General features: G+C 65.4%; 1 protein-coding gene across 1 annotated transcript in view; it reads left to right on the plus strand.

Annotated features, from left to right (window-relative positions):
* Bahcc1 (BAH domain and coiled-coil containing 1) overlaps nucleotides 1–25929 on the plus strand; it is a 54302-nt gene that overhangs the window by 14501 nt on the left and 13872 nt on the right. Inside the window, exons 2-10 of the mRNA XM_077800641.1 lie at nucleotides 7891–8070; nucleotides 16611–16733; nucleotides 18843–20570; nucleotides 20814–20922; nucleotides 21244–21434; nucleotides 21545–21703; nucleotides 21942–22186; nucleotides 22333–22663; nucleotides 23452–24258. Of these exons, the coding sequence (XP_077656767.1) occupies nucleotides 7891–8070; nucleotides 16611–16733; nucleotides 18843–20570; nucleotides 20814–20922; nucleotides 21244–21434; nucleotides 21545–21703; nucleotides 21942–22186; nucleotides 22333–22663; nucleotides 23452–24258 (3873 nt within the window). The remainder of the gene's footprint in view (nucleotides 1–7890; nucleotides 8071–16610; nucleotides 16734–18842; nucleotides 20571–20813; nucleotides 20923–21243; nucleotides 21435–21544; nucleotides 21704–21941; nucleotides 22187–22332; nucleotides 22664–23451; nucleotides 24259–25929) is intronic.

The following is a 25929-nucleotide window of genomic DNA, read 5'->3' on the forward strand; positions in this document are numbered from 1 at the left end:
CGTGGACTGACACCTGTGGCTGTGGCGTAGACTCAGGGTGGGACTGCCCAGAGATAGAGGGTTCACGGGTCCCACCAAGCCTGCCCCTATGGGGGCCTGAGAGGGCTTTCATTCTGGGGAAGGCCCATCCTGCTTTCCATGTGGGAGGGGAGATGCGCCAGGGGCCACACGGCCAGCCCTCCAGAATACACCAGACACCAGAGGCCACTTCCTGCCCAGAGAGGTGGCTGAGAGGCAGAGCTGGGGGCCTGGCCCTCAGGCAGGCAGAGCTGGGGTCTTGGGCTGCAAGCTGGGGTAGACTTGAGACAGGAGGCTGGAGTCCCTCTACCACCTGTGGGCCTGGACCTGCCCCCATTGCAGGTGGACAGGTGGGCAGACGGGCCAGGAGCCTTGCCAGTGCTTGCCCAGCCAGTAAGGGGATTATTCTGGTGGAGGCCTGACCCTTGGGCAGTAGCTTCTTCAAGAACCTGCCCAGCCCACGTGCCCTCATGCCCAAGAGTGGAGTCAGCTAAGGCTTGCACCCATGGCCTCAGGCCCTAGCTGTGTGTCCAGCCAGAGCCTGTTGCACACCCAGATGGTGCACACTTAGAGCCATGCACATACACCTAGTCACAGACACACCCAGAGACAAGCGTGCACTCTTGAGACACACTCCATGAGAGTCCACACACAGTTCCTGCCCAGGGATGGGAGTTTTTTAAATATTTATTTTTCAGTTTCGAGGGACCCAACATCTTTATTTTTTAATTTAGTGGTGCTGAGGACAACCCAGCGCCACACGCATGCCAGGCGAGCGCGTTACTGCTTGAGCCACATCCCCAGCCCCAGGGCCGGGATTTTTATTTGCTTTGTTTTATTTGGTGCTGGGGATTGAACCAGGGGCGCTCTACCACGGAACTACACCCTGTCCTTTTTATTTATTTATTTTTGTGACAGGGTTTCACTCAGTTGCCCAGGCTGGCTTCGAGCTTGCAATCCTCCTGCCTCAGCCTCCTGATTGGCTCAGACCAGCCCGTGCCACCCTGGCCCTGCCTACTCCTACAGCACACACTCCCCATGGGGTCTTGTGCTAGGGCTGCTAGTGGGCTCTGGTGGTATCGGGGTGTCCCTGGGCTGTCCCTGGGAGTCAAGGCCCGCGCACAGGCTCTCCTGGCCTGATATGTGTCGCGGCCTGCCCGGCCTCCCCCACAGCAGCCTCCAGTTTCCTGGTCCGAGGTGAGGGTCAGAGTGGCCCTTCCACCAGGGCCTGGCCTCATCTGTGGCCTCTCCTCCTCCTGGGCAGCCAGAGGGTCAGATGCTGCCCCCGGACTCCGAGCGGGCTGGACCTAGCCTTTCCCCCTACATTCAGTGTCCAGGAGGAGGCCCCACGTGGAAGTCCTCCCTCCATCCCCTGGAATGAGAGGAATGTGGGGCAGGGTGGGCCGAGGGGTGTCTGTCCTTCCTCCTCTCCCCCTCGGCTCCTTTCAGTGCCACTCATCCTGGCTGCCACACCTCCAGTCTCTTGTGGCTCCTGGCGTCCCCTGGGAGAACTAGGGACAGCTCCCCTGGGTCTGACCGAGCTGGGTGTCCCCAGGGCCTGAACAACCTTTCAGAGAGATGGGGAGGCTGGGGGGAGAGGGGAGCCTGCGCGGGTGTGAGAGGGAGGGAGGGCGGGCGGGCGCTGTGGGGAGAGGGGAGCCTGCGCGGGTGTGAGAGGGAGGGAGGGCGGGCGGGCGCTGTGGGGAGAGGGGAGCCTGCGCGGGTGTGAGAGGGAGGGTGGGAGCTGGCGCTGGTGGCGGGTGCAGCCGCCAGACACAGAGCCAGGAAGGCCCTTGCCAGCAGCCCGTCAGCTGGGCTTCCGGAAGCAACAGGAGCTCAGAGAGCCTGGGAAGGGACTTGCTTCTCGGGAGCTGCCGCCATCTCAGTGTGCGGAGTGTTGTTTTTTTTTTTTTTTTTTACAACCCATTTCACAGTTTCCAGAAAGGAGGGTGCTGTGTCAGTGGCTCACGTAACTCAGAGCCAAAGCTGGTCCTGGAGCTCGGCCCCACCCACCTGCCTGCCCTGGCTGGCGTCATCCTGCGGAGCCAGCAGCCTGGCAGAAGGGCCCCCGTGGACAGGCAAAGCCCCTGCCCTGCTTGGTGGCTGGGTCCCCACAGGCCCCTGGGCAGGGCTCTGGACAACCAGTCTGACCGAGGAGGCCCACCTGGGGGCTCTGGGCTGGCACCTGGCTCCCAGGCGGGAGCCCCACCTGCACCCTCCAGCCACCCAGCCTCTGTTGGCCACCTCGGCTGGGCCGGTGGGCTTGGCAAGCAGGTGGGCGGGGGGAAGGCCTGGCCCCCACCAGTCCTGCGGGGCCACATGGGGCGCCTCTGGCTCAGCTGCTGCTGCTGTGGCCACCTCCTGTGGGCAGCTGCTCCACACAGTGGGCCTCTGGTCTAGGACCTGGCGGAAGGGTCATGGAGATTCCCGGGCTGCCCAGGGACCCCAGCCCCGCTCTGCCCTGCGGTTCTCCTGTTGCTGGCAGTAGCCAGGGTCCAGGTGGGACCTGTCTCCCGTGCAGGTGGGCTGGCCTGGGGTCTGGGACAGCAGGGCACCAGGGATGGGGCCCAGGCCGGTCAGCCGGCCCTCCGGCTTGCTGGCTTCCGGAGCCGTTCTCTCAGCCAGTCTGGCGCCCGGGCCAGGCCTCCGGGCAGAGCCGAGGTGGCTGGAGCGGGCAGCAGAGCCTGCCTCGTAACCAGGGCTGCGAGCTGGGCAGTGGGGTCACTTGGTGGGGCTAATGTGTAGCTCCCTTCTGGGGAGAGCCCCCTGCGTGACCTCTGTGATGAGTGAGGGAGAACCCAAGGCAGTGGCCCTGGACAGACTCAGTGGGCCAGGACACCTCCTGGAGGACACAGGTCCACACCCGTGTCCTGCTCCCTTATCAGTCCTGTGGTGACGTGGGATCTGGGACCTGGTGGCCCTGAGTCTGTGAAACCCCTGGCAGAGGAGGTGTCCACACTGTGGGCGCCAGGTCCTGGGTCCTGGCCAGAGGGGCTCAGCCCCTCAGCCCTTTCCACTGCACAGGGCTCTGGCCGTCCCCTCCTGGACCGCACTCGGTCGGCAAGGATTCGGCTGACAGGAAGGAGCCTTCAGCCCAGTTCCCAGCCAGAGTTGGCCCACAGCTCTGGCCCTGGCCAGGCCCCCCGTGCACCAGGCTCCCAGGCAGCCCCTGCACCCTCTCTGTATGGGGTTGGCCACTGATCAGGAGGAGGGGGCTGGGGAGGTGGCAGCCCCTGGCTCTGCTGGTTGGGCATGCTGCCACCACCCAAGTTCTTAAAGCTAGAGTTGACAATACGGGTGCAGATGCCCTGTCCCAGGCTGCCCAGGGGCTGGGCAGTCTTATGGAGCCAGCAGTCCTTGTCCCCACCCTAAGGGGGCTTGCTGCCCACCAGGAGAGTGCCCATCTGGCGGGGCTGCAGAATCTGCTCGCAGGCCCAGGGCAGTGGAACATCACCCTGTCAGAGAGGGCCAGTTTGGGTGGAGGGGACTGGCAGGGCAGGGTGCTCCTGTCCAGGTGTCCTGAGGTGTGGGCCTGCTGGCTGGGCAATGAGAGCCCTTGGCAGTGGCCGCCCTCATGGGCCAGGTCTCCATGGGGACAGGCTCTGTGTGGGGACTTCTGAGGCTCTGACAGCAGACTCAGTGCCAAGGTTGCCTGGGCCTGGAATTGGGGCGCAGGGACACCTGCTGTGACTCTGGAGAGTGAGTCCCAGAAACCCTCAAGCGGAGGGCAGTGGGTCTCGGGTAGCTCCTTTCTTGTGCCTCATTCTTGAACCTGCTCTAGTGAAATGGAGCCCGCTGTGTGGTGGGGACAGGGGACCAGCCTTCCTCAGCAGGGAGAGGAGAAAGGAGTGTTGGACCCCACAGATGGCCCCGCCTGGCGCGGCCCCCCAGCCACCAGGTTCTGGGGCAGGGCTCCCTGCCTTAATGGGTTCACAGAAGCCAGTTGTAAAGAGACTCCCCTAGAGGGTCCCCAAGTTGGGAGACAGGCTGGTGTGGAGCACGGGGGCACCCAGTCTCCAGGGGCTCCCTGTGGGTCTCCTGCCATAGCAGGAAGTGACCTGCAGCCACCTGCAGCCTGTCCCTGGCATGTTCCCTCCCTCGTGGAGCCAGGGTGGAGGGCTGGTGGGCCTGCAGTGCTGTCCCCCAAGGTCCCCCAGCAGTGGGGCCCCCTCCTGGGTGGCACAGGAACAGAGGGTCAGCAAGAGCCCCTCCCAGGACCCAGATCCATCTCCTGGGTGCAGGCATGATGAGACCCCACTCCTGGACTCTGGCTTGGGGGCCCAGCCCTCCTGAGCAGGCCCACCCGGATGGCCCCTGGGGGCTGTGGGCAGTTGGTTTGTTTCCTGTGCCCCTCAGAGCCTGGGGAGAGCGCTGCTGTGCCTCAGTTTCCCTAGGTCGAAGCCCTGTGGGACTCTGTCCGCCCCCTGCCTGCCTGCAGTGTGGGATAGCTCAAGGTGCAGGGTTCCCAGGCCCAGGTCCTGGAGAGATTTTTTCTCCAGACCTGACTTTTGGACTTGGTGGCTTCCCACCATCCTGGGGAGGAAGGGGTGGGCGGGGCTTCCCTGGGAGGGCCGGGGGTGGGAAGGCCCGGGGGACTTGGGGCGGGCCTGGGAGGGGCCGAGCGCTTGCAGCTGGGCGGCCACACTCATCCAGCAGGCATGCCCCCCAGGGTCCCTGGAGCAGGGCAGGGAGGCCACACTTCCCTTCCCAGCCCTGAGTCCCCTCCCCTGGCTGGACACGCCTGTGGTCTGGCTGGGGCCCCTGGCCATCCCAGGCCTGTGGTCCGGGAAGTCCCTGGCTCCCAGGCACCTAGGGCCTGCTCTTCCTCTCCCCACTCAGAGGCCCTCTCCCCACCCACGTTCACAGACCCTTCCTCGGAGGCTGTGACTGGGAGAGGCCCCTCAGCTGCTGGGCTGCCCTGGGCCAGGAGCTGGAGAAGCACAGAGCCAGGGTCCCCAGGGGCACCCTCTCTCCTGGCCCGGCTGCCTCCCTGCTGAGTCACCCTGTGTCTGGGAAGCTCCCAAGACCAAGCCTGGCGGGATGAGGCATCACCAATTCACCAACTCCCCTGCCTCCTGAGCGGGAAGCAGCTGCCCTGACTCACCTTGGCAGGCCTGCCACCTCCCAGTGCCCAGAGTCCCTGCAACTCTGCCAGGGCCTGCCCTCCACCTCACGCCCCTCTCAATCCTGGGACAGCTCAAGCCAGGCTCACTGCCCAGGGACAGAGGTGGCAAGGTGCCAGGGTACCCTGCCCGGGTGGGGGCTGCAGCCCAGACCACCCACCGAGTGCTCCCGCTTGCAGAGCGCTCTCTGCCTGTGTGTTGTGTGTGTGCGGGAGCAGCAGCCGTGACGACCAGGGAGACTCAGCCTCATCCTGGCCGCCGGACTTGGACAGAGGGAGTAGGGTCACTGGTGACCAGGGGCAGGGATGCTGCAGGCTGGCAGGTGCACTCTGGAAGCTGGCCCAGGGCCAGCAGTGGTTCTCCATCTGCAGAGCTCCCAGCTTCCCAGGGCCATGCCAAGTGCTGGCCGGGCCCAGGAAGCCTCTGGCCACTTCCTAAGCCCAGACAAATGCTGTCTGATGCTCAGTGCCAGCCTGGGCAGGGCTTGACCCTGAGCAGCCCTAAGGGGACATTAAGAGCTGATCCATAGAGTTCTGTCCTCTCTTCCCTCCCCACCTCCGTCTTCCAGGTGTCACAGTTACTCCCCTTGCTCCCCTGGGACTGGGACACCCCTGTCTAACTAGTCAGTTAACTGGACTGGAGAAAGGCCCTGCTGCCCGTGAGAGGGTGGAGACCTCTGTGCCCCCAGGGCTGGCCTGAGGACTTTGCCTGGGCCCCTACTGAGCTTGTCCCAGTGCATTACCTGAGCCCTTCCACAGAGGAATGGACACAAGCCTTCTGCCAGGTGCACCCGCAGTGGAGATCCTTGGGATGCCCACTGCTGTGGCCTGGGAACATCTAGGAAGGCCTGCAGGGCAGCTTATTCCCCATAGGCCCTGAGTGCTCAGTGCACTCTACCCAGCACCTGGCCAGTGATGGTGGTGGTGGAGTGGTGGAGGGGGTGATTGAAGGTGGTGGTATGTGGTTATGCAAGTGGTGGTGGTGGAGGTGGTGTGGTTGGTGATGATGATGTTAGAGATGATGGTGGAGGAGGTGTGGTCGTTATGGGTGGTGGTGGAGGTGGTGTGGTTGTTGTTGGTGGTAGAGGTGGTGTGGTTGTTGGTGGTGGAGGTGGTGTGGTGGTTGTTGTTGGTGGAGGAGGTGTGGTTGTTGGTGGAGGTGGTGTGGTTGTTATGGGTGGTGGTGGAGGTGGTGTGGTCATTATTGGTGGTGGTGGAGGTGGTGTGATTGTTGGTAGAGGAGGTATGGTGGTTGTTGTTGGTGGAGGTGGTGTGGTTGTTATTGGTGGTGGTGGAGGTGGTGTGGTCATTATTGGTGGTGGTAGAGGTGGTGTGGTTGTTGGTAGAGGAGGTGTGGTTGTTGGTGGTGGAGGAGGTGGTATGGTTCTTGGAGGTGGTGTGGTTGTTGGTGGTGGAGGAAGTATGGTTGTTGGTGGTGACTGTGGTGGAGGAGGTGTGGTTGGTGGTGGTGGTGGAGGTGGTGTGGTCATTATTGGTGGTGGTGGAGGTGGTGTGGTTGGTGGTGGTGACAGTGGTGGAAGTAGTATGGTTAGTGGTGTGGTGGAGGTGGCGTGGTTGGTGGTGACGGTGGTGGAGGTGGCGTGGTTGGTGGTGACGGTGGTGGAGGTGGCGTGGTTGGTGGTGGTGGTGGAGGTGGTATGGGTGGTGGTGTGGAGGTAGAAGTGGTGGTGGTGGTTGGTGGTGCAGGGGTTCTTGTTGGTGACACTGGTGGAGGTAGTGTGGTTGTTTATGGTGGTGGAGGTGATGGTGGTGACACTGGTGGAGGTAGTGTGGTTGTTTATGGTGGTGGAGGTGATGGTGGTGACAGTGGTGGAGGTAGTGTGGTTGTTTATGGTGGTGGAGGTGATGGTGGTGACAGTGGTGGAGGTAGTGTGGTTGTTTATGGTGGTGGAGGTGGTGTTGTTGGTGGTGACAGTGGTGGTGACGGTTGTGGAGGTGGCATGGTTGGTGGTGGTGGTGGAGGTGGCATGGTTGGTGGTGGTGGTGGAGGTGGTATGGGTGGTGGTGTGGAGGTAGAAGTGGTGGAGGTGGTAGTGGTGACAGTGGTGGAGGTGGCGTGGTTGGTGGTGACTGTGGTGGAGGTGGCGTGGTTGGTGGTGACTGTGGTGGAGGTGGCGTGGTTGGTGGTGACTGTGGTGGAGGTGGCGTGGTTGGTGGTGGTGGTGGAGGTGGCGTGGTTGGTGGTGACGGTGGTGGAGGTAGCGTGGTTGGTGGTGGTGGTGGAGGTGGCGTGGTTGGTGGTAGTGGTGGAGGTGGTATGGGTGGTGGTGTGGAGGGAGAAGTGGTGGTAGTGGTTGGTGGTGCAGGTGTTCTTGTTGGTGACACTGGTGGAGGTGGTAGTGGTGACAGTGGTGGAGGTGGCGTGGTTGGTGGTGGTGGTGGAGGTGGTATGGGTGGTGGTGTGGAGGGAGAAGTGGTGGTAGTGGTTGGTAGTGCAGGGGTTCTTGTTGGTGACACTGGTGGTGCTGGGATCAGCAGCAAAGGCTTTCCAGTCCCAGGAGGGTGTCAGTCCTAGGGCCCCTGAGGACAGGGAGGCTGAGGCACCCAGGAGATATCGGGGCCCCTGAGAGGCGTTCCTCCTCTGACTTTGGATATAGAAGACAAGCCGGGGGTCTTGGGGCCTGAGGAGGCCTGTGGAGGAGGGGTCCTGGGTGGTGCTGCCCTGCCCTGCCCTGCCCAGAGCACACCTGGAACCACTGCCCAGACTCACTCTGCCTCTGTGTCCACAGCCAGCAGCCGTCTGATGGGGCATTCTCCGGCCTCCTCTTTCATGGGCAGCTTCCTCACCAGCAGCCTGGGCTCCGCAGCTGCCGCGCACCCTGGCGGCGCCCCCTCCGCCCCCTCCGAGCAGGCCTACCGAGGCTCCCACCCCGCCCCGGCCCAGGTCTGGTTCTCTCACTCCCATGAGGGTAAGTCCTGGGCCCCCAGCAGCACCGGGAGCCCGGCTGGTAGAGGCTGCCTCCCGCCAAGGAAGCCCCTTGGGGAGGTGGTAATTGGTTGGAAAGGGGGGTGGCCCTGCTAGGCACCGGTCCTGGCCAGATGTGTGTTCCAGATGGGCAGAGAGGGAGAGGTGGGGGCTGGCCAGGGAGGCTCCGGAGCTGAGGAAATGTGCACGGCAGCTGGGCGGCTGGACAGGGCTGTGCCCTCCGCCGCGGCTACACCCCACTCCTCAGACTTGCGGAGGTGTGGGCTCCAGATGTGCCAGCTGGGAGGGAGGGGCAGGGAGGAGAGAGTTGTCAGCAGGCACAGGCTGCCACCCGGGGCCCTGCTGAGGACAAAGAGCCCCTTCCAGGCCAGCAGCCTCCCGGCTCTGGGCCCGCGGTCGGTGCCTGGTGAGTACCTCTGGCTCTCAGACGCTCTGCTGGCGGGAGGGCCCCTGGAGGCCTGGGAGGACCCCGGGGCTCCCGAGGCCTTTCCCAGGGTGGGGTGTGCCTGACCTCGCTCCCCAGGGTCTGCCTCACACCTTGTTGTGCAGTGGCCCGGGCCCCACCGTCCCCCACCCAGGAGCACTTGGTGTCCACTCAGCCGTGCCTTCCGCCGCAGCATGGGAAGGGTTAAGCCCCCTGGCTGGCACGCGGGAGGTAATTGCAGTTGGCAGCGGGCACGCAGGGCTCTGGCTCCTGGCACGGGCACTGCCGTAACTCAATGACTGCTGCGCTCGGGCCTCGTGTTTACAGAGCGCTGCGGACCCACACATCGCGCCGCCGCCCGCCTGTGTTCCAGGCAGGGAGATTAGCGCCCGGCACTGCTGGAAGCCAGAGAGACCTCTCTTTGTGCGACAAGAAAGGGGCTGTTTTCCAAACAGGACAGGTGACGAGTGAGGGACAGTTGTTAAAATAATCTGGGCTTTAGGCGCCGCTCGGAGTGCACATGTTGGGCAGGCGATAAGGAGCAGCTCCCTTCTCGGGTGGAGGAGAGGCCAGAGGGGTCCTGAGGACCAAGTGGGCACAATCCTGTCCTGGGCCAAACCTCACCGGCACTCCTGCTTCCAGCCCTGGCTACCCACCAGACTCCCTGGCCAGGCGGAGGCCCAGGCTCTGCAGGCATCATTCATCCCAGCCCCCCACCCCACCCACCCCTCTCCTTCCAGGCTTTTCTGTCTGCTGGGCACCTCCTGGCCACAGCATCCGGCTCCCAGGATGTCTGTGGGAGGGAAAAGGGTGAGAGAGGGAGCAGGCAGGGACCCCTCCACAGAACCAGGGCCACTGAGGCACGTGGGCACTCCCTGTCCAGTGTTCCCCCTCCCCACACCAACAGCATCCCCTGGCCCAGGAGTGGGCAGCCCACCCAGGCCCTGCACTGGGGGCAGGTGCTCCGCCTCCTCTCCATCCCACCCCTGGGAACCCTACCAGCAGGGAGGCCGTTGGTGGGTAGCACCACCTGTCCTGAGCCCCCTTCTGTCCCTGGAGGTGCTCAGAGCGGGTGGGTACAGCCTTCAGATGGCGCCCACAACAGCCGCGCTCACTTCCCCTGTGCCCGCGGCTGAGGCTGGGGCTGCCGGGCAGACCCCCACACTCAGCAGCACACCAAGAGGGCTCTGTCTCAGGCCATCAGCCCCCCTCTGCCAGCGGAGGGGTCCCCCACGCTGCCTCTAAGGTTCCGTCTCCACCATCAGCACGGTCAGGGCAAGCTCGGGTGGGTTCACACCAGGAGAAGCAGGATGTGCCCCGAGCTGCCCCGCGCTCCTGGGCACCAGGCAGTGCTGCGGACTGGCGTGGGGTAGGCAGTGGTCCTGCGGGTTCTACTGGAGAACAGGACAGGCGAGAGTCCTGGTCACCCGGGGATCTTCCGTAGACCTTCCAGGCCGTGCCTTGGCCTGCCTTCTCCATGTCCCCCTTCTGCCTTCAGCCAAGCTCCCAGCCCCGGGATCCCCTCCCGGTGGGGGTTCCCCTGCCCTCTGCTCCCCCAGAGCCACGTGGTGCAGGCGGCTGTGAGCTGCTCTGGGAGGCCGAGGCCGGCGGGCGGGGCCGGCGAGGGGCAGTCTGGCTGGCTGCCCTGGCGGCACGCCTGGCTGCTAGTTTGACTGGGTGCCAGCTGGCTCCCGCGTGCCGGGGCCTGTTTCTCAGCCGTGTGTGTTCAGGAGGGCGGGGGGCAAGGCGGGCAGGGGGCACGCGACTCTGCCGAAGAGCCGGGCCTGGCCAGCGCAGTGGGCTGCCTGGGCGGTCTGCTCTGAGGCCTGACCTGGCCCCCACTTCCTTCCATGGCCCCCAGGACAGGCAGGGAGCAGGTACCAGCAAACAGTTCTCCCTGCCCTCTCTGGCCCTGGGGTCTCTGTCAAGGGCAGGAAGGCCAGGGAGGGCCAGGCAAGTGGGACCCTGGGGGTAGCCTCAGGTGCCCCCGACTCTGGGCCGGGGGCCCTCAGCCAGCCGGAAGACCCCCCCCACGCCATCTGCAGGGCAGCTGCTAGAGCGGGGGCCGGGGCTTCCTGTGTCCCTGGAACAGCTGGGGGTGCAGGGAGACACCCCGTGGTTGAAGGAGCCGCCCCAGAACATCTGGCCTGGGGCAGAGCCCGCCAGTTCAGCCCCCAGGCCTCCTGGCCCCACAGATCACCCAAGACCAGGGTTTTCACAGAGGTGGACGGCTCTGGGCACGGGGTGGGGTGGGTAGCGGAACTGGCCGGAGGCAGGGGCGAGCCCTGTCCACCGCCTGTGCTGGGCGGGTCAGAGCGGGTGTGGGTGCAGCACAGCTGGCCCTATTGTCAGTGAGTCCCTCCCGCCCTGCCCGCCGCCTGCCTGGGACCACCCACGGGCGATGAAAGGAGATTCTGTTCCTGGGGGTGCTGGGGGCAGGAACCAAGGAGCTCCACACCAGGCCACTCTCGGTCTCTCGTGCCACCTGGAGGGGGCCATGGGCACATGCCAGTGCTGGCTGTCTGCCTCTTGGTCAGAGCCACCCCTGCCCTAGTGGCCCCTTCTCCACAGGCGCCTGGCCAGCTTCCAGCGGGGGCAGGGGCCACAGGCAGAAGCCCACGAGCGTGCCCCGTTGTTCCGGATCCCACAGCCTCCTGCATCCTGCCAGCTGTCCCTCTGTCCCCTCTGTCCCCTCTGAGGCCTCAGGACTTGCCAGGACTTGGGGAGTGAGTGGGTTCCAGAGCATGTCTTTGAGAGAGGCAGAGGTCCACCCATGTCCTCCCACCTTGGTGGGCCAGAGTTTCCTGTGGCCCCTCGCCCGCCCCTGGACGGCACGCTGGTGGCTGCCCCTGCTCGGGCCCTTCTTCTCCGGGGCAGCCTTCCTCTCTGGCTGGCTTCCTCCATGTGAGAATGTCCCCTGGCCCCAGCCCCTCCTTGTCCCTCCAACCCCAGCCCATGCCCACAGGGAGGGCCTGGCCAGTGGGGGAAGGTGGCCACGGGGAGCCGCCTCCGGACCCCCGCCTTGGCTGCAGCCCCTCCTGGTGTCTGGTCCCAGAGCCCGAGTCTTGGCCCCGTCTCTGGTCTGGGTGGAGGTGGCTCTGGGCCCAGGAAGCCCACCCATGGCCCCTGCCCACACCTGGGCGTTCACACGGTCGGTCTCAGGGCCCCTTGCAGAGCAGGTGTTTAAGAGAGGGGTCTTCACAGCCCGGGGACACATTGGACTAAAGTCTCAGTCTCCCTCTGTGGACCCAGGGGTCGGAACAGCCATTCAGACGGCTGGACACGCAGCCGGGGCCCACGGCAGTGCCGTCCTTCCCTCTTGTGGTGGCTGCCGTTTGTGGGGTGTCTCCCTGGGTTGGTATCCTGGGGTCTGAGGGAGGGTCTCCCCAGCAGTGCCCCTGTACGGTGCGCGCTGGCCAGCGGGTCCCAGGTGTAAGGCGGAGTGGAAGGCGGGTGGTGGAGCTGCCTTCCGCGAAGCTGCTCAGAGTTTGGGGGCCCTCACCCGGGTTGCTCTTGGCTCCGATCTTTGAGGATTCTCAGTTCCCTCCCCAGCCTCAAGTGGTGGCCCCGGACCCCAGCCCGGCCAACCCAGCTGGCCTGCGCTGCTCTCGGGCCAGAGGTGCCCACCCATGCCAGCCTGGCTCCTTCCCCTGGCGCTGACCGTTCCTCTCAGCCCCAGCAGCCCAGGAGCAGGTGCTCCAACCCCAAGGGGTCTCAGGCGGCCCCCCAACACCAGAGGCTGGACTTTGACGTCTCCTGGGGGTCTGACCACTGGGCGAGGGGACCTGAGGAGGAGCTGCTCCAGGGCCATCTGCAGGCGCCAACAAGTGGATGGCCAGCAGCCTCGCCACCCTAGCCCACCTGCTGGTCAGCTGTGCTGCCTGTGAGGACAGCCTCACCCCCTCCTGACCCCATGCCGTCGTGCAACAGACTGCAGGGACGCGCACCGTGACCTGGAGTAGGTGGGAGGTCGCTGGGAGAGGGCCAGCACTGAGGTAGCGCGGGACACTGAAGCAGGTGGCAGAATCCTGAGTGACAGAAAGACCCTGCCAAGTCACAAGAGACAGGGGCCATCTCCCAGGCTCCCCCAGGCCCACCTGCCCCTTCCGGGTGGTCAGCAGGGGCCCCGACCCCAAGCCACCCCACCTGCCTTCCCCGGCTGCCCTCCTGCCCTCTGTCCTTCAGCCTCTTCTCCCCTGGGCCTCTGTATCCCGGCACTGGGCTCTGGCCTCACAGCAGTGCAGGCGCAGACAGGTCAGGATAGGTGACCTCGGGGACCCCTCCACTGCCCCTCCAGGCTCCTTCCCCAAGATGGCCAGGGACTCCAAGGTGGCGGGGGCGGCAGGCTTGCCACCATTCCTCTGGGGAGATGGCAGCGACTCCAGCCTCAAGGGAGGGTAGCTCGGGGAGGGAAGCCCTGGGCCTCGACCAGCAGCTCCGTCCCGGGCACGAGCACGGGCCTGAGTGTGTGGCCCTCTGCTCCTGGGCCACCCCACCGGGGGCACGGTCTCCCGAGTTGTCTCCCTGCCCGGCCACCCCAGCCTTCCGCCTGGTCTCTGGTCTCCGAGCAGCTGCTCTGATTCACAAAAACCGTTTTTTATTTTCTTCCTCAGTTCAGAGAATATACAGTGTTTTGGGGAAAAGAAAAGGGCTTTTCTCACGGGGCAGGACAGACCTCTTCTCCCTGTCCCTCCCGTCCCCTGCCCCCGGGCTCCCTGCCCAGCCCCAGCTTTTCTCCTTCCTGCCCTGCCACTCCTTCCTCCTCCCCTTTACCCCAGTTCCCATCTGGGTCCTCCGAGGTTGGGGCCTGAGGCAGGCTAGAGGTGGGGAGCTGGCCAGGCCCCTGCTCCCTGACCTGGACACCTCCAGCTGAGGCCCAGAGTGGAGGGGGCAGGGGGCCAGCCACCCTCACACTGCCCCCACAGGCCTGGGCAGGAAGGAGCCTGCTCCTGGCCAGCTGAGAGCTACTCCCCAAGAGCCCAGAGCAGCGGGCGGCCAGACCCCCCAGGGGGCACAGGGAGGTCCACGCCTGGGAAACTGTGTCTGGGAAGGAGGAATTTACAGACTTCTGTTTACCAGAACGAGGCCCGTAAAACATTTAACAGCAGCCAGTGACGAGGGGACAGCTGCACTGGCTTAACCAGCCCCCCGGGCCCTGGCCTGCTGCTCGTCCACTCCCACCCGTCCTGGGCTCTGTCGAGCCTTCCAGGGGCTGAGCTTCATCTGGGAGACATCTGCTGCAGATGTGTCCCCCACAGCAGGCCGGCAGGCCAGCCCTCAGCCTGAGCTTGTCCTCAGCAGTCCTGGTGGCTGCAGGGCCAGGCCAGGGGTGGGGCACGGTCCCCAGGTCCTGTGCTCCCAGGCCTCCCTCAGCAGCCTCCAAGACAGGGTTCACCTGGACCCACGGAGTCAGAGAACACCCAGGGCATCACCAGGGCTGGGTCCCACCGGCTACCGCCGAGTGCCCGGCGGGCACGGTGCCCGTGGGGGTGGGGGACCACAGACAGGGCAGCCTTGCCCCTGTGGGTCCTGGAGTGCCCCGTCCCACCTGAACAGGCCACAGCTCTGCCTCCAAGGCCCTGACCCTCCCTGTCCCGCCCAGAGCCCACCCACCTGGCTGGGCCACTCCTCGGCCTCAGCCTGCCCAGGGCTGCCTCTTGGCCTCTTCCTGATGCTCAGGTGGGCTTCCCGGCGGCCAGCCATTCAGAGATTCCCCAGTGTTGAGATGGAACGTCCAGGCCCTGCTGGCCTCCATCAGCCCCAACAGCCAGGTAGCTCAGCCTCTGGCAGGGCAGATGGCCCAGCCTTCTGAGGACATGGGGACAGACATGGGACTGGAGAGCCGACCTGAAGTTCTGACTTCCCACACAGTGTGTCTGAGTGTTCTGTGGAGCCTCGGCCCACGAGTTGTTAAAGGAGTCTGCTGAACAGCAGCGGGTGCCATGATAGAAGATCAGGAGCCAGGGGCCGTGGGTCACGCCTGCACCCACCGACCCGGGAGGCAGGAGGATCCCAAGTTCAAGGCCAATCTCAGCCACTGAGTGAGGCCCTGTCTCAAAAAGTTGAAGAAGCCATGGGGGTGTAGCTCCGTGGTAGAGAGCCCCTGGGTTCAATGCCCAGTACCAAAACAAAAATTTAAATAATTTTTTTTTTTTAATGAGCTGGGGGTGGCGCTGGGGATGTGGCTCAAGTGGTAGCGTGCTCCCCTAGCATGCATGAGGCACTGGGTTCAATTCTCGGAATAAAATAAAGATCGTGTGTCCACCAAAAACTGAAAAATAGATATTTTTTAAAAATGTTCTGGGGTAGTTCAGTGGTAGAGGGCCCTTGGGTTCCCAGTACCAGGAAAAAAAAAGACAGAAATAAAGTCAGGAAACACAGTAAAGCAAGGTCAAGCGAAGCCGCTGCTACAGGACTTGTCAGTAACTTCACACCCAGAGGGGGTCCTGGTGCCTGGGTCCCTAGGGCATGTGGCTCAGGGCACCCTTTTAACTAGTGGGTGGCAGAATCCTGAGTGACAGACTGGGTAGACCTAGAACAGGTGTCCAGACATTCACCTGGGAGGGGCCTGTCGGGCCAGCCCAGCCTCCTCTCCCTGCCCCTCCAGGGAAATCCCGGCCGCTCCTGCTCCTGCCACCTCTCAGAGCAGCCCGGGAAGCCAGGCAGTGCTAGGAAGCTCTTGAGAACCTGGGTCCTGCCCTCGTGGGGAGATGTGCAGTGTTGAGAGTGAGCAGAGCCCGCCCGCCCTCCCGGGCAGCTCTTCTGTCGCGTGGGAGGAGCCGCTGGCAGGGTGCGTGGGGCTGGCGCTCCAAGCCTCCAGCTCACACTCTGCCCAGGGCTCCCCTGGCCTCAGCCTGCAGGGCCACCTCCAAGAAGCCCAGGCTCACAGCAAGCTCCAGGGCCTCTGCCTGAGCCCCCTGGGAATGGCCTCATGGCCAGCCCTCTGACACTCCGCCCTGAGGACATCCAGTCCAGCACGGGAGACAGACCCAGCCTGGTCTGCTTCAGGAACCCCCACACGCCGTGTAACAAACAGCATCAGCGTCTGGTCAGGGGAAGCTGGACACCTGGCCCTGGGGCGTGAGCCAGGCTGGAGGAGACCTAGGCCCCAGTCCTGGAGGCTGCCCAGGTGACGGCAGTGGGCAGGGAGAGCTGGGCAGGGGCCTGGTGGGTATGAGTCTGATGAATGCCACCCAGCCCAGGTCCCCTGTGTCCCCTGCGGACCTGGAAGGACCAGCCATAAGCAGACATTCCTGATGATTGCTGGTGGCCCTGGGGAGGACACCCCAGGCCGGTGCTCAGTACCGTCTCTCCTGCAGGCCGGGACCTCACCTGTGTGGGAGGGTAGAGTCTGTGTCCCAGGTGAACAGAGCCGCCCGAGGCCCAAGGCCAGCAGGGTGGGACGGCTGCAGCTGTGGCTAGCTTCCTGTGCTTGGGCAGGGGCCATCCCTCAGAACGTCGGGTGTCCTAGTGGGCTGGACCCCTCAGGCCAGGGGTGACTCAAAGTCCCCAGGTAGGGCTGGGGTTCTTCTGGGGTCAGTGCTGTTGCTACTGGGACCAGCTCCCCTTGTAGATGGCAGGACATGAAGAGGTGGGCCGGGTGGACAGTTCCCTCCTGTGGAGACACCTGGGCACCACCCAGCGGTGTGGGTTGCCCAGAGGGCTCTGGCGCAGCAGAGCTGGGCCCCAGACTACCTGCTGGTCGGTCCTGTGGATGGTGCAGGCAGGTTGCCGGGACTGGCCCCGGCTCTCCCTTGGCCAGGAGCTCTGTAGGCATCTGGCCCCCTCCTGAGTGTGTTGCCCTGCCCGGAAGCTCCTGCAGCACCCAGTGCTCCTGGAAGAGAAGCAGAGGCGCCCTTCTCCAGCCTCCCCCTCCCCAGCCCATCAGCAATTCAGTTTGTGTGCGCGGGAGGGCGGGCGTGCGTGGAGTCAAAGCTAACAAGATGTATGGATGGGTGGGTTCCCACGGGCAGCTGTGTGCAGGGCTCTGCAGGGGTTTGCTCCTGGGTCGCCCACGGGCATCTCGCCTCTCTGAGGTCAGGGCGGTGTGGCCAGGGGTCCAGGTGCTGCCTCTCCAGCCAGGGCCTTTGCCTCTCTAGCTCCAGCATACCCCAGGTTTTCGGGGAGTCTGGCATCCACCTTCCTACCCGTGAGCCACTTGGATCACCATGGAAACAGCAATGTTCTCTACGGGCAGCATCGTTTCTATGGAACCCAAAAAGGCAAGTGGCACGGGGGGCCTAGCATGGGGTGCAGGGCATCCCAAGGGGTGGGGGGTGGCAAGCTTCCAGGCACACACCAGGGCAGCCAGCCCAGGGGTGCCCTCAGGAGGCATCCAGCCTAGCCGGGCCCCTGGAGGGTGTAAACCCTGGGTCTCGGACCACCACCAGGGGCAGGTGGGGTTCCCAGGCTGGGGCGCACGGGGAGTCAGCAGGCTCAGCTCAGCTCCCAGGAAGCGACTGGGGCCTGGCTGCCACCTCCTACCTACCTGTCTGTGCCCTGCACTCTCTGCCAGCTGTGGGGACCCAAGGTAGCTCAGAGGAGGATGTCCTCAGTGAGGGACAGGGGAGCCCATAGAAGCCCGCCTTGCCCCACTCACTTGCAGGGCCTAGGCTAGACCAGGGCTGCTGACAGTGGCCACTGGGTAAGGTCAGAGCAGAGCCCTGGCCTGTGGACAGAAGATGGGCTGCCTCCTGTGGCAGCAGATGCCACCAAAGAGGGCTGCTGAGTTTGGGTCTTTGCTGGCAAGACAGAGCCAGTGGGCCCTGGGTATGACAAAGGGCAGGCACAGCTCAGGCAAGGACCACAAATCAGGAGCCTGCAGCAGAGGGGGCAGGGCAGGTCCAGAGGCTTCACCCCCTGTCTCCAGGTTGAGGTTTCTGGAGGCCCATTTCCTTTACATTTAGGACCCCCCCCCAGCACCATGGGCACACCAGAGTGGTCCCTGGAGCCTGGGCAGGTGTTGGGTTAGTGGCCACCTTTAAAATGACCTACATGCGATAGGACTTGAGTGCAGATGTGGAGTCCCACAGGGCTGGAGTCGGTGACATCAGGAATGGGTTGGGTCAGGGAAGGGCAGAGGGTCTCAGATGACCCCAGTTCCTGGCCCAGGCTGATGTGGAGGCAGCCACTGGCCCTCGGGGCTTTCAAAATGTCGTGGTGGAGCCTCATCCAAAGGACGGTGTTTGGCTTTGGAACCTGAGCTGATCAGGTCTCTCCTGGGCTACCCTCTTCCCCTTGTCTCCGATGAGCAGGAAATTGGCAGGGCTCGAGTGACCGAGGCCTTGAGTGACTGAGGATGGGTTGGCGAGTTCCGACCCTTGTGCCTCAGCTCAGGGCTTCACCCTGCCGCCCACCCACCCAGCTGGGCCAGGGAAGGGGCAGCCCCCAGGGTCCCCCAGAGGCAGAGGTCTGGCCCAGGTTGCTGGGCACGGCCCCAGGGTTGGTCAAGAGAGGAGGGTTTGCCCCAGGCCCAGAGGCCCCAGCTGGGCCGCGAGTCCGTGGACCACAGAGGAGCCTGGCACTAGGGCCAGACTGGCTGGGCCCCGAGCTGGGGGTGGGTGGATGCGGGGACCACTTTCCCTCCTCCCAGTTATAACCTGCTCCAGCCCTCCTCACCCATGTCCACCAGCCCCAGGGATGCAGCGAGCTGTCCAGGGGCCAGGCGGCTCCCCCACCCAGCCCGTCCTGCCTTCTCACACCCTCAGCCTTGCTCCTCCCAGGACACACGGCACCTGGGGACACTTGGGGGCTGCAGGCAGGCTCGCACCCGGGGCCACCCACAGTACTAGACCCTGGGCTGCAAGGCCACCCTCTCACCAGGTGCCTGGCCAGCTGGCTCTGTGGTGGCTCACCTCACAGGTACACCTCTCCTGCCCCAAGCTCACCCTGCATTGGGCTCCCCCGGGGCCACTCACTGTCCTGGAGACTCACCCTCCTTCCACCCACCCCCACTCTGAAAGTCTCCAGGGCTCAGGGTCAGGCAGACAGGAGACCGGGGGGCCCTGCCGGGGCAGCTCTAGGGTGCTGGGCCTGAGTGGGCAGAGCCAGGAGTTGTGCTTCGTGGGGAGAGGGCTTCGGTTTGAGGAGAGACTGTGGAGGTGGCTGGTGGAGACGGCTGGGCAGCTCTGAATGTGCTTAGGCCACTGGACGGTGCACTTAGAAGGCGAATCTCATTATTTATTTTCACCCCAAGTTTTTAAAAAGTGGAGGCAGAAACCTTCCTGCAGGGTGACCTTGATGGGTGCCAGGGGGACCAAGGGACTCCTGCAGCCGGCGTCTTGGGGAGTCTGGGTCCCTACACCGCTGACCTCGGCTCCTTCTGCTTGCAGATAACTTCTACCTGCGCAACTTGCCCCCGCAGCCCACGCTCCTGCCCTCCAACCACAGCTTCCCCGTGGCCCGCGCTGCTCCTGCCCACCCCTGTAGCCGAGAGCGGGGCGAGGCCGGCCCCCCGTCGAAGGGCCCCAGGGAGTTTGACCGCTTCCTCACGTCGAAGGAGCTGGGCAAAGAGAAGGCCAGCAAGGCAGTGGAGGGCAGGGAGCGGCCAGTGGAGGAGGATGGCGGCAAAGAGCGGCACAAGCTGGTGCCACCCATGCCGGTGGATGGGCCCTGCAAGGAGGGCGGCCCCGGGCCCCGGGGCTCCTGTGAGGGCCGCCCCAAGCACCTCACCTCCTGCCTCCTCAACACCAAGGTGCTCAATGGTGACATGGGCAAGGCCGCGCTGGCCAGCTGTGCTGGGGGCATGTTAGGCCGGCCCGGTGCTGGGGTGACAGCTTCGGGACGGGCCAAGGAGGTGGTGGGCCCCCCAGAGCCCGGGCCGGCCTTCAGCGAGTGCCTGGAGCGGCGACAGATGCTGCACCATGCGGTGTCCTACACGGTGCCCTCAGGCCTACCTACCGGGCCCCCCCCACCCCTCAGCACAGCTGCTGGGTCCTTCCCCTGCCTGCAGCTGCACACGGGCCCCGACGGGCTCTGCCCGCTGCAGGACAAAGTCTCCCGGGATCTAAAGGCCAGCGGGCCCACCTTCGTGCCTTCTGTGGGACACCTGGCCGACAAGAGCCGCCCCTTCCAGGCGGCCGAGGCCTGTGCTGTGGCAGGTGAGGGCAAGGACCGGCACCTGGATGGGGCCCTGGTCCCCGACCACACTGCGCCCTACGGAGTCTCCTACACTCACCTGAAGGCCGAGGGCAAGGGCGAGCGGCGGCCTGGGGGCTTGGAGGCGGCCCTCAACCCCCGGCTGAAGGGCCTGGAGTACCTCAGCACCCGCCCCGAGGCCTCCTTCCCTGGACTCCCCAAGGGTGGTCTGGACAAGAGCGGCTACTTTGAGTTGCCCGCCCCCTCGCAGGACTGTGCCCGGCCCAGTAATCAGGACCTGCTGGGTGGGAAGGCCGCCCAGGCCTGCTGCACTTTAGACAAAGCTGCCCACAAGGAGGCCCCCGCAGCACCCCCGGGGGCCCAGAAGGTGGCCCGGATCCGGCATCAGCAGCACTTGGCCACCCCTGAGGTGGAGCAGGGAGCCGGCGGGGCTGAGGTCAAGCGCAAGTCCCTGGAACTGGCCTCTCTGGGCTACGGCGGTCCCCACCTGCCCCCATGGAGTGTCCAGGCCGGTCAGGGCACCACCATGCCCATCAGTGAAGAGCGCCAGGGCAGTGCCTACCTGGACCCCTTCGGCAGTGGCCTGCAGCAGGCGGCCCTCCTGTCCCAGGAGCTGCCTGCCCCGCCCGACGAGGTCTCGGCCATGAAGAACCTGCTCAAGTACAGCAGCCACGCGCTGGCTGTGGGCCAGAAGGCGCCCTTCGTGGGTCTGGGCGGCCTCAAGGCCAGCTGTGTCCAGCAGGAGACAAAGTTCCCCGCCTCCAAGGGCCCAGGCGCGGTGGACAGGCCCGACTGTGCCCGGAGCCGGGAACACGAGGCCGCGCAGGCAGACGGGGAGGTGCGGCAGCCGCCTGTGGGCATCGCGGTGGCCTTGTCCCGACAGAAGGACACAGTGAGTCGGCCGGAGACCACCTACAACACCAACAGCGGGCGGCAGGGCCGGGCCGCCCCCACCTTCAAAGGTATGGCCCTTCACAGGCCGGGAGGCCACCGGGCCAGCACCCAGGGTGTCCAAGACCAGCTGGCCCTGCCTCTGCCTGGGCGTCCGGTTGGCCCCCCACGCCCTCCCCTAGAAGGTCCTCCACAGCCCCCGGAGCCAGGGAGCCCTCCCTTGGCGCCTCAGCTCCCAGCTCAACACAGGGTGGGGCCTGCCTCTGCCAGCAGTGGTGCCCCGTCTCACCTTCTGCCCTCCTGACCCTGTGCAGCTGGTGGGGGCCCTCGAGCCACACACGCCCTGGACCTGGAGGGTGAGGAGGAGAGGACGCGGCTGTGTGATGACCGCCTGGGGCTGGCTGGCCGCGAGCTGCTGCTACAGTAAGAGTCGGGCTGTGGTCCTGGCCAGGGTGGGGTGCCCACTCAGAGCCCTCCAGGGAGAAGGGGCATGGTGGCCAGGACGTCGACAGTGGCCTTGTCCTGGGCAGGGTCCCACACCCACCAGAGCCTTTCCTGGAGGGCTCTGCTCACTCCCGCTGCCAACAGGGCCGCTGCTGGGAATGGAGGCCTCCGGCACCAGGCCCAGGACCGGGGGCCACCTGTCCCCTCCACCCTCCAGCTCCCTTCCAGGTTGATGGCCACAGGGTCGGGGAGCAGGGCAGGGTCAGCCAGGTGACAGGGCTGATTCTGGTGATCTTACAGGGACAACAAAGACCTCGTGGAATTTGCCCGGATTCACCCCTCAAGCGGCTGCCCTGGAGAACTGGCCCCCCACCTCGTGATGCAGGGTGGCCAGCTGGGTGGGGACCCAGCCCCCCATCCCCACCCCGCCCACCCCCCCTGGCTGCCCCGCACCCGCAGCCCCTCTTTATGGATGGGGGGACATTCCTATGGTCAGTGCTCTGAGGGCAGGTGGGGGCTGGCCTGGGGCTGGACCTCCAAAAGAGGGGTGTCTGAGAGTGACAGGGGCCCCCCCGCTCACCCCATGACCTCTGCTCCCCAGGCCTCGGGCACCCTGCCCTGCACCAGAACCTGCCCCCTGGCTTCCCCACCTCTGTGCCCGGCTCGGTGCCCTCCGTGTTCCCCCTCCCCCAGGATGCCCCCACACAGCTCCTCATCCTGCCCTCGGAGCCCACGCCCCACGCCACCCCTCACGCGCTTGGTAAGGGCCTCGGGGCCTGGCTGTTGGCACCTGGGGCTGTTGGCAGAGGGCCTGGTCGGGGACAGTCTCTGGGGAGCGGGAGAGGGTGAGGCAGGTGCCTGGCAAGACCCAGGTGGGATTTTGAGGTGGAGCATCTGGGGACTGGGTGGGCTGGGAGGACTGAGAGGGAGGGGAAGAGCGGGCGGGGTAGGCCCCCCGTGCCCGGCTGGGGCTGACTGCCCTCTGGCCCTGCCTACAGCTGACGTCATGGACCAGGCCTCACTGTGGCCCCCCATGTACGGGAGCCGGGGCCCCACCTCCCACATGCAGCACCCAGGCCAGCTCCCCGTGTACTCCCGTTCTCAGCTGCTGCGGCAGCAGGAGATTTATGCCCTGCAGCAGCAGCAGCAGCAGCAGCAGCAACAGCAGCAGCAGCAGCAGCAGCAGCAGCAGCAGCAGCGGGCTGCCCAGGCCCTGGAGCTGCAGCGGGCTGCCCATTTCCAGGTACCACAGCCAGTGGGGACCCAGGGCAATTTCCCCCTCCCTCTACCAGCTGGGCTGGCCCCAGGAGCCCCTCCACGCCTCCCGGCAACAGAGGATGCACAGGTGCAGAGTGGCCACCTGGCTGACCCTCTTCCCCAACTCAACAGCGGAAGCCTGAGGACCACCACCTGGAGCTAGAAGAGGCCACCCAGGAGAAGGCCCTGAAGTCCACCCACAAGCCAGTTGCCTTAACCCCCATGGCCAAGAGCGGCCCCTCACCTGCCGCTGCAGGCCCGGTCAAGCTGCCGCCCTGCTGCCACTCACCCACCCTGAAGCCCCCTACCAGCTGTCCCACACCACCACCTGGCCCCAGCGCCCCCTGCACTTTATCCGTCTGCCCTGCCCGCAGCCCAGGGCCCAGCTCCAAGGTGCCCAGCGCCGAAGACAAGAGTGGGGAGGGCCGGCGGGCCAGAGCCCACCTCACCACATTGGAACCAGGTGAGCTTGGGCAGCACCATCCTGGCCCCACCCTCCACCTGAGGCCACCCACTCCTGGACAGGCAGAGCTGATGACAGGGTCTGCCTGTCACCAACCCAAGCCCCCCTCGGGCGCAGGGGGATGCCACCTGCCCCTCCTTCCTCCTTCCTCTTCACCTGGCTCTGGACGGGTCCCCGCTGCCTGCCTCCCTGCCCTTGGCAGTGGGGGCTGGGGGAAGGTCAGGCCTGGTGGCCAGCTCTGGGAGCTGATAAGGTGGCAGGGCCCTTGGGGATTCCAGACCAGGACCTGTCCCCAGCCCTGAGCCTGGGCCTCAGCAGAGCTGGGCATCTCGGCCAACGGCGACCAGCAGCCCGGCTTGGGTCTGAGAAGGAGGGCCTGTGCCCACCACTCCCCAGCCGCCACGTGGTTCTCCGGATCAGGCTGAGAACCGAGCTCTGGAAACCCGTGTGGGACATAAAACCCCTCCCAGCCCCACAGTGAGGAGACTGAGCCCCCGAGGACTTGTGTTGTTCTTATGGAGTCAGTGGGCGCCATGCCTCCGCGCCTGCCGGCTCTCTGTCCGGGAAGAGCCCTGATTCAGGCATCATGCTTAAACCCCTTCCTGGCTGGCCACACTGTACCCTCCAGAGACGCCCTGGGGCTCTCCTCCTGCCGCCCCCCAGGCCGCTGTGCCCAGGCCCTGCCTCAGGCCCAGAGGGCTGGCGGGGACCCCCACCAGGGTCGCCCCGTCCTGTGGCAGAGCCTCACTCCTGCCCCTGCCTCTCCTGACCTGTTCCCTCTTTCGCAGACCTGCCTCCAGGATACCTGCGCCCCACGCCTGGCCTGGGCTTCTCTGCCTCCCTGCCCTCAGGAGGGCACTCATCTGACCTCCTGGACCCCGGAACTATGCAAACTGCCGCCCCAGGGGCTGAGCCTGAGCCTGTGAGGACGTTGCTGCCCAGGGAGCCCCCCCCCTGCAGCCCCAGGGGCCTGGAGGAGTCTGGGCTGCTCTCAGGGGCCGGGGAGGCCACCCAGGACCGTGCCGCCACACCCCACCCCGCTGAGCGGGGACCCCCAGGGAAGGCAGAGGACCCCAGCCCCCTTGAAGGGCTGCAAGAACTGCAATTGGGGGCCCTCCTCGAGGGAGGAGCCCCCGAGGCCACTGGCCAGGCTGATTCTACTCAGGGAAGGGCGCAAGAAGAGAGGACCAGAGAGGAGGGGGTGCAGGGACCCCCGCTGGGGGCCTCCCCTCAAGCCCTGCAGCAGCAAGCAGGGAGCCCTGGTGCCCTGGAGGAGGACGAGGAGGGCCTGGGGCTTGCCCCGGAAGAGGCCCAGCTGCAGGAGGGAGGTGTGGAGGACTCTGAGGAGGACTGGGCGGCTCCCAGCAGCAGCCACCCACCCAGAGCACTGCTGGGCCTAGATGCCTTGGTGGCCGCCACTGTGGACCTGGGGGACCTGCCCAGCCTGAGCCTGCTGGACCCTCTCCCCGCCGAGACCTCTGGGCCCCCCAGCACCGCCACCCTGCCCCATAGCTCAGGGATTCACGGAATCGCCCTGCTCAGCGAGCTGGCAGACCTGGAGGCCCAGCGACAGAGCAGCCAGCGGGCCACGCCAGGTGAGCTCTGCCTGCGGCCTCCCCCAGGGCCTCCGAGCCGGGCCCTGGGGACCAGGCCACCCTCCACGTGGTTTCCGAGGAGGAGGGCAGCACTCACGTGTGCTGTCTGCATTTCCCCTGGGACGTGGTCAGACCCAGGACACGAGGGCAGATGGAGGCCTGGTGACAGGAAAGGGACAGTCAGCCCAACCTCCCCCTCCGTGGGACCCCCACCACTCAGCTCCATGGCTCCTGGCCCCGGGCCTGGTGTGGCCAGTGTGGGAAACGTCTGCCTCTCCTCCCAGGCCCAGGGGACATAGCACCAAGGCAGGGGTCCGTTGGACCACCAGGTCTGAGCCTCCGGGCTGAGTCAGCAGGCATTCCTGCTCCAGGCAACCACAGGACAAGGAGCCCCTGGGCTCACCAGCCACCCAGGACCCCAGAGTGTGCAGGGCAGGGTGGTGGGCCAGCAGGGTGAGCTGGAGACTGAGGCCCACTGCCAGGCTGGGGCCTGACCACCTCAGATGCCCAAGGGCCAGCCTCGGCTTGGCAGGTCTCAGCTCTGCCCCCACCTTGTCAGGACCCCACATGGTCCCCTCCAGTAGTCCACTTCCTCTTCCTGCCAGAGCAGTGCCATCTTCCCCTTTGACCCCAGAGGAAGTCCCTCCTGGGGGGGGCACCCCAGCCAGGCACGGTGCTGCAGGATGTCTGTAGAAGGGCCTCACAAAGCCCTGGTTTTCCTGGAGCACAAGGCTCCCCACGCCCGTGTGCCTCTTGTGCTGTGTGGAGAGGAGTGAGTGTCCCTGTAAAGCCGATTTCCCCCAAGGCCTCTGTCCCTCTCGGTGTGTGGCTGCAGGGAGGCCTGGCCTGGCAACCACTCTGGCTGTGACCTGGGCAGGGGACACGCCTGCCCTGGAGGTGCACCCAGCGGCCCTTCCAGGGCCCTCTGCTCCTGCTGGAGTGGACTCCCAGCCGGACCCCCAGGGAGACCTTGCTGGGCCTCCTGGCCACATACAGCAGGGTCACCCAGGGTAAGCCAAGTGCCAGAGACTCCTGGGTGAGCATCCCGTAGCAGTTGAGGGGATGGCTTAAGGGGCACCAAGTGACTGTGGCGCACGTGTGCACTTGTGTGTGTACGTGTGTGTGTGCGCGCACGCTGTGGCTGCCAGCTGGACCAGGGCCCGTTCATTGAGTAAATACATGCAGAGCACGTGTTCTGCGTAGGAGGCCAAGTTTCGCAGGCCAGCGCAGGCGCGGACTGTCAGGCCAGGTCTCCTGCAGTCAGGGTAGTGGAGTGCCGGCTGCCCCAGCCACCCTGCAGCAGCCACACCCCCTCCGCCCATGCCTTCGATGGGCTCTTCCTGACCCATGTCCAGCGGTAACTGTTCCTTACAAGTACAGGGACCACTTTGGCTGAAATGAACCCGATAAGTTTCATTCTGCACCACAGAGCAGGATTCAGAGGGACCCGTGGGGCCCGGACCCCGGGGAGACCCCAGGGTAGTTGAGGCCCCCTGCCTTCCGAGGCCTGCAGATCCATCTGTGTGAGGCCAGTGAGGGCTACACACCTGTGGCCTCGAGGGCACCTGGAGAAAGCGCAGGGGAGGAGCAGAGAGGCTCTGGTGGCTCACAGTGACCCCCAGGGACAGGCGACCAGGGCTTGTGGCTGAAAGGGGCTGGTCGAGGGACCTC

The sequence above is a fragment of the Urocitellus parryii genome, chromosome 7, assembly GCF_045843805.1.
Source record: "Urocitellus parryii isolate mUroPar1 chromosome 7, mUroPar1.hap1, whole genome shotgun sequence".
Classification (NCBI taxonomy): Eukaryota; Metazoa; Chordata; class Mammalia; order Rodentia; family Sciuridae; genus Urocitellus; species Urocitellus parryii.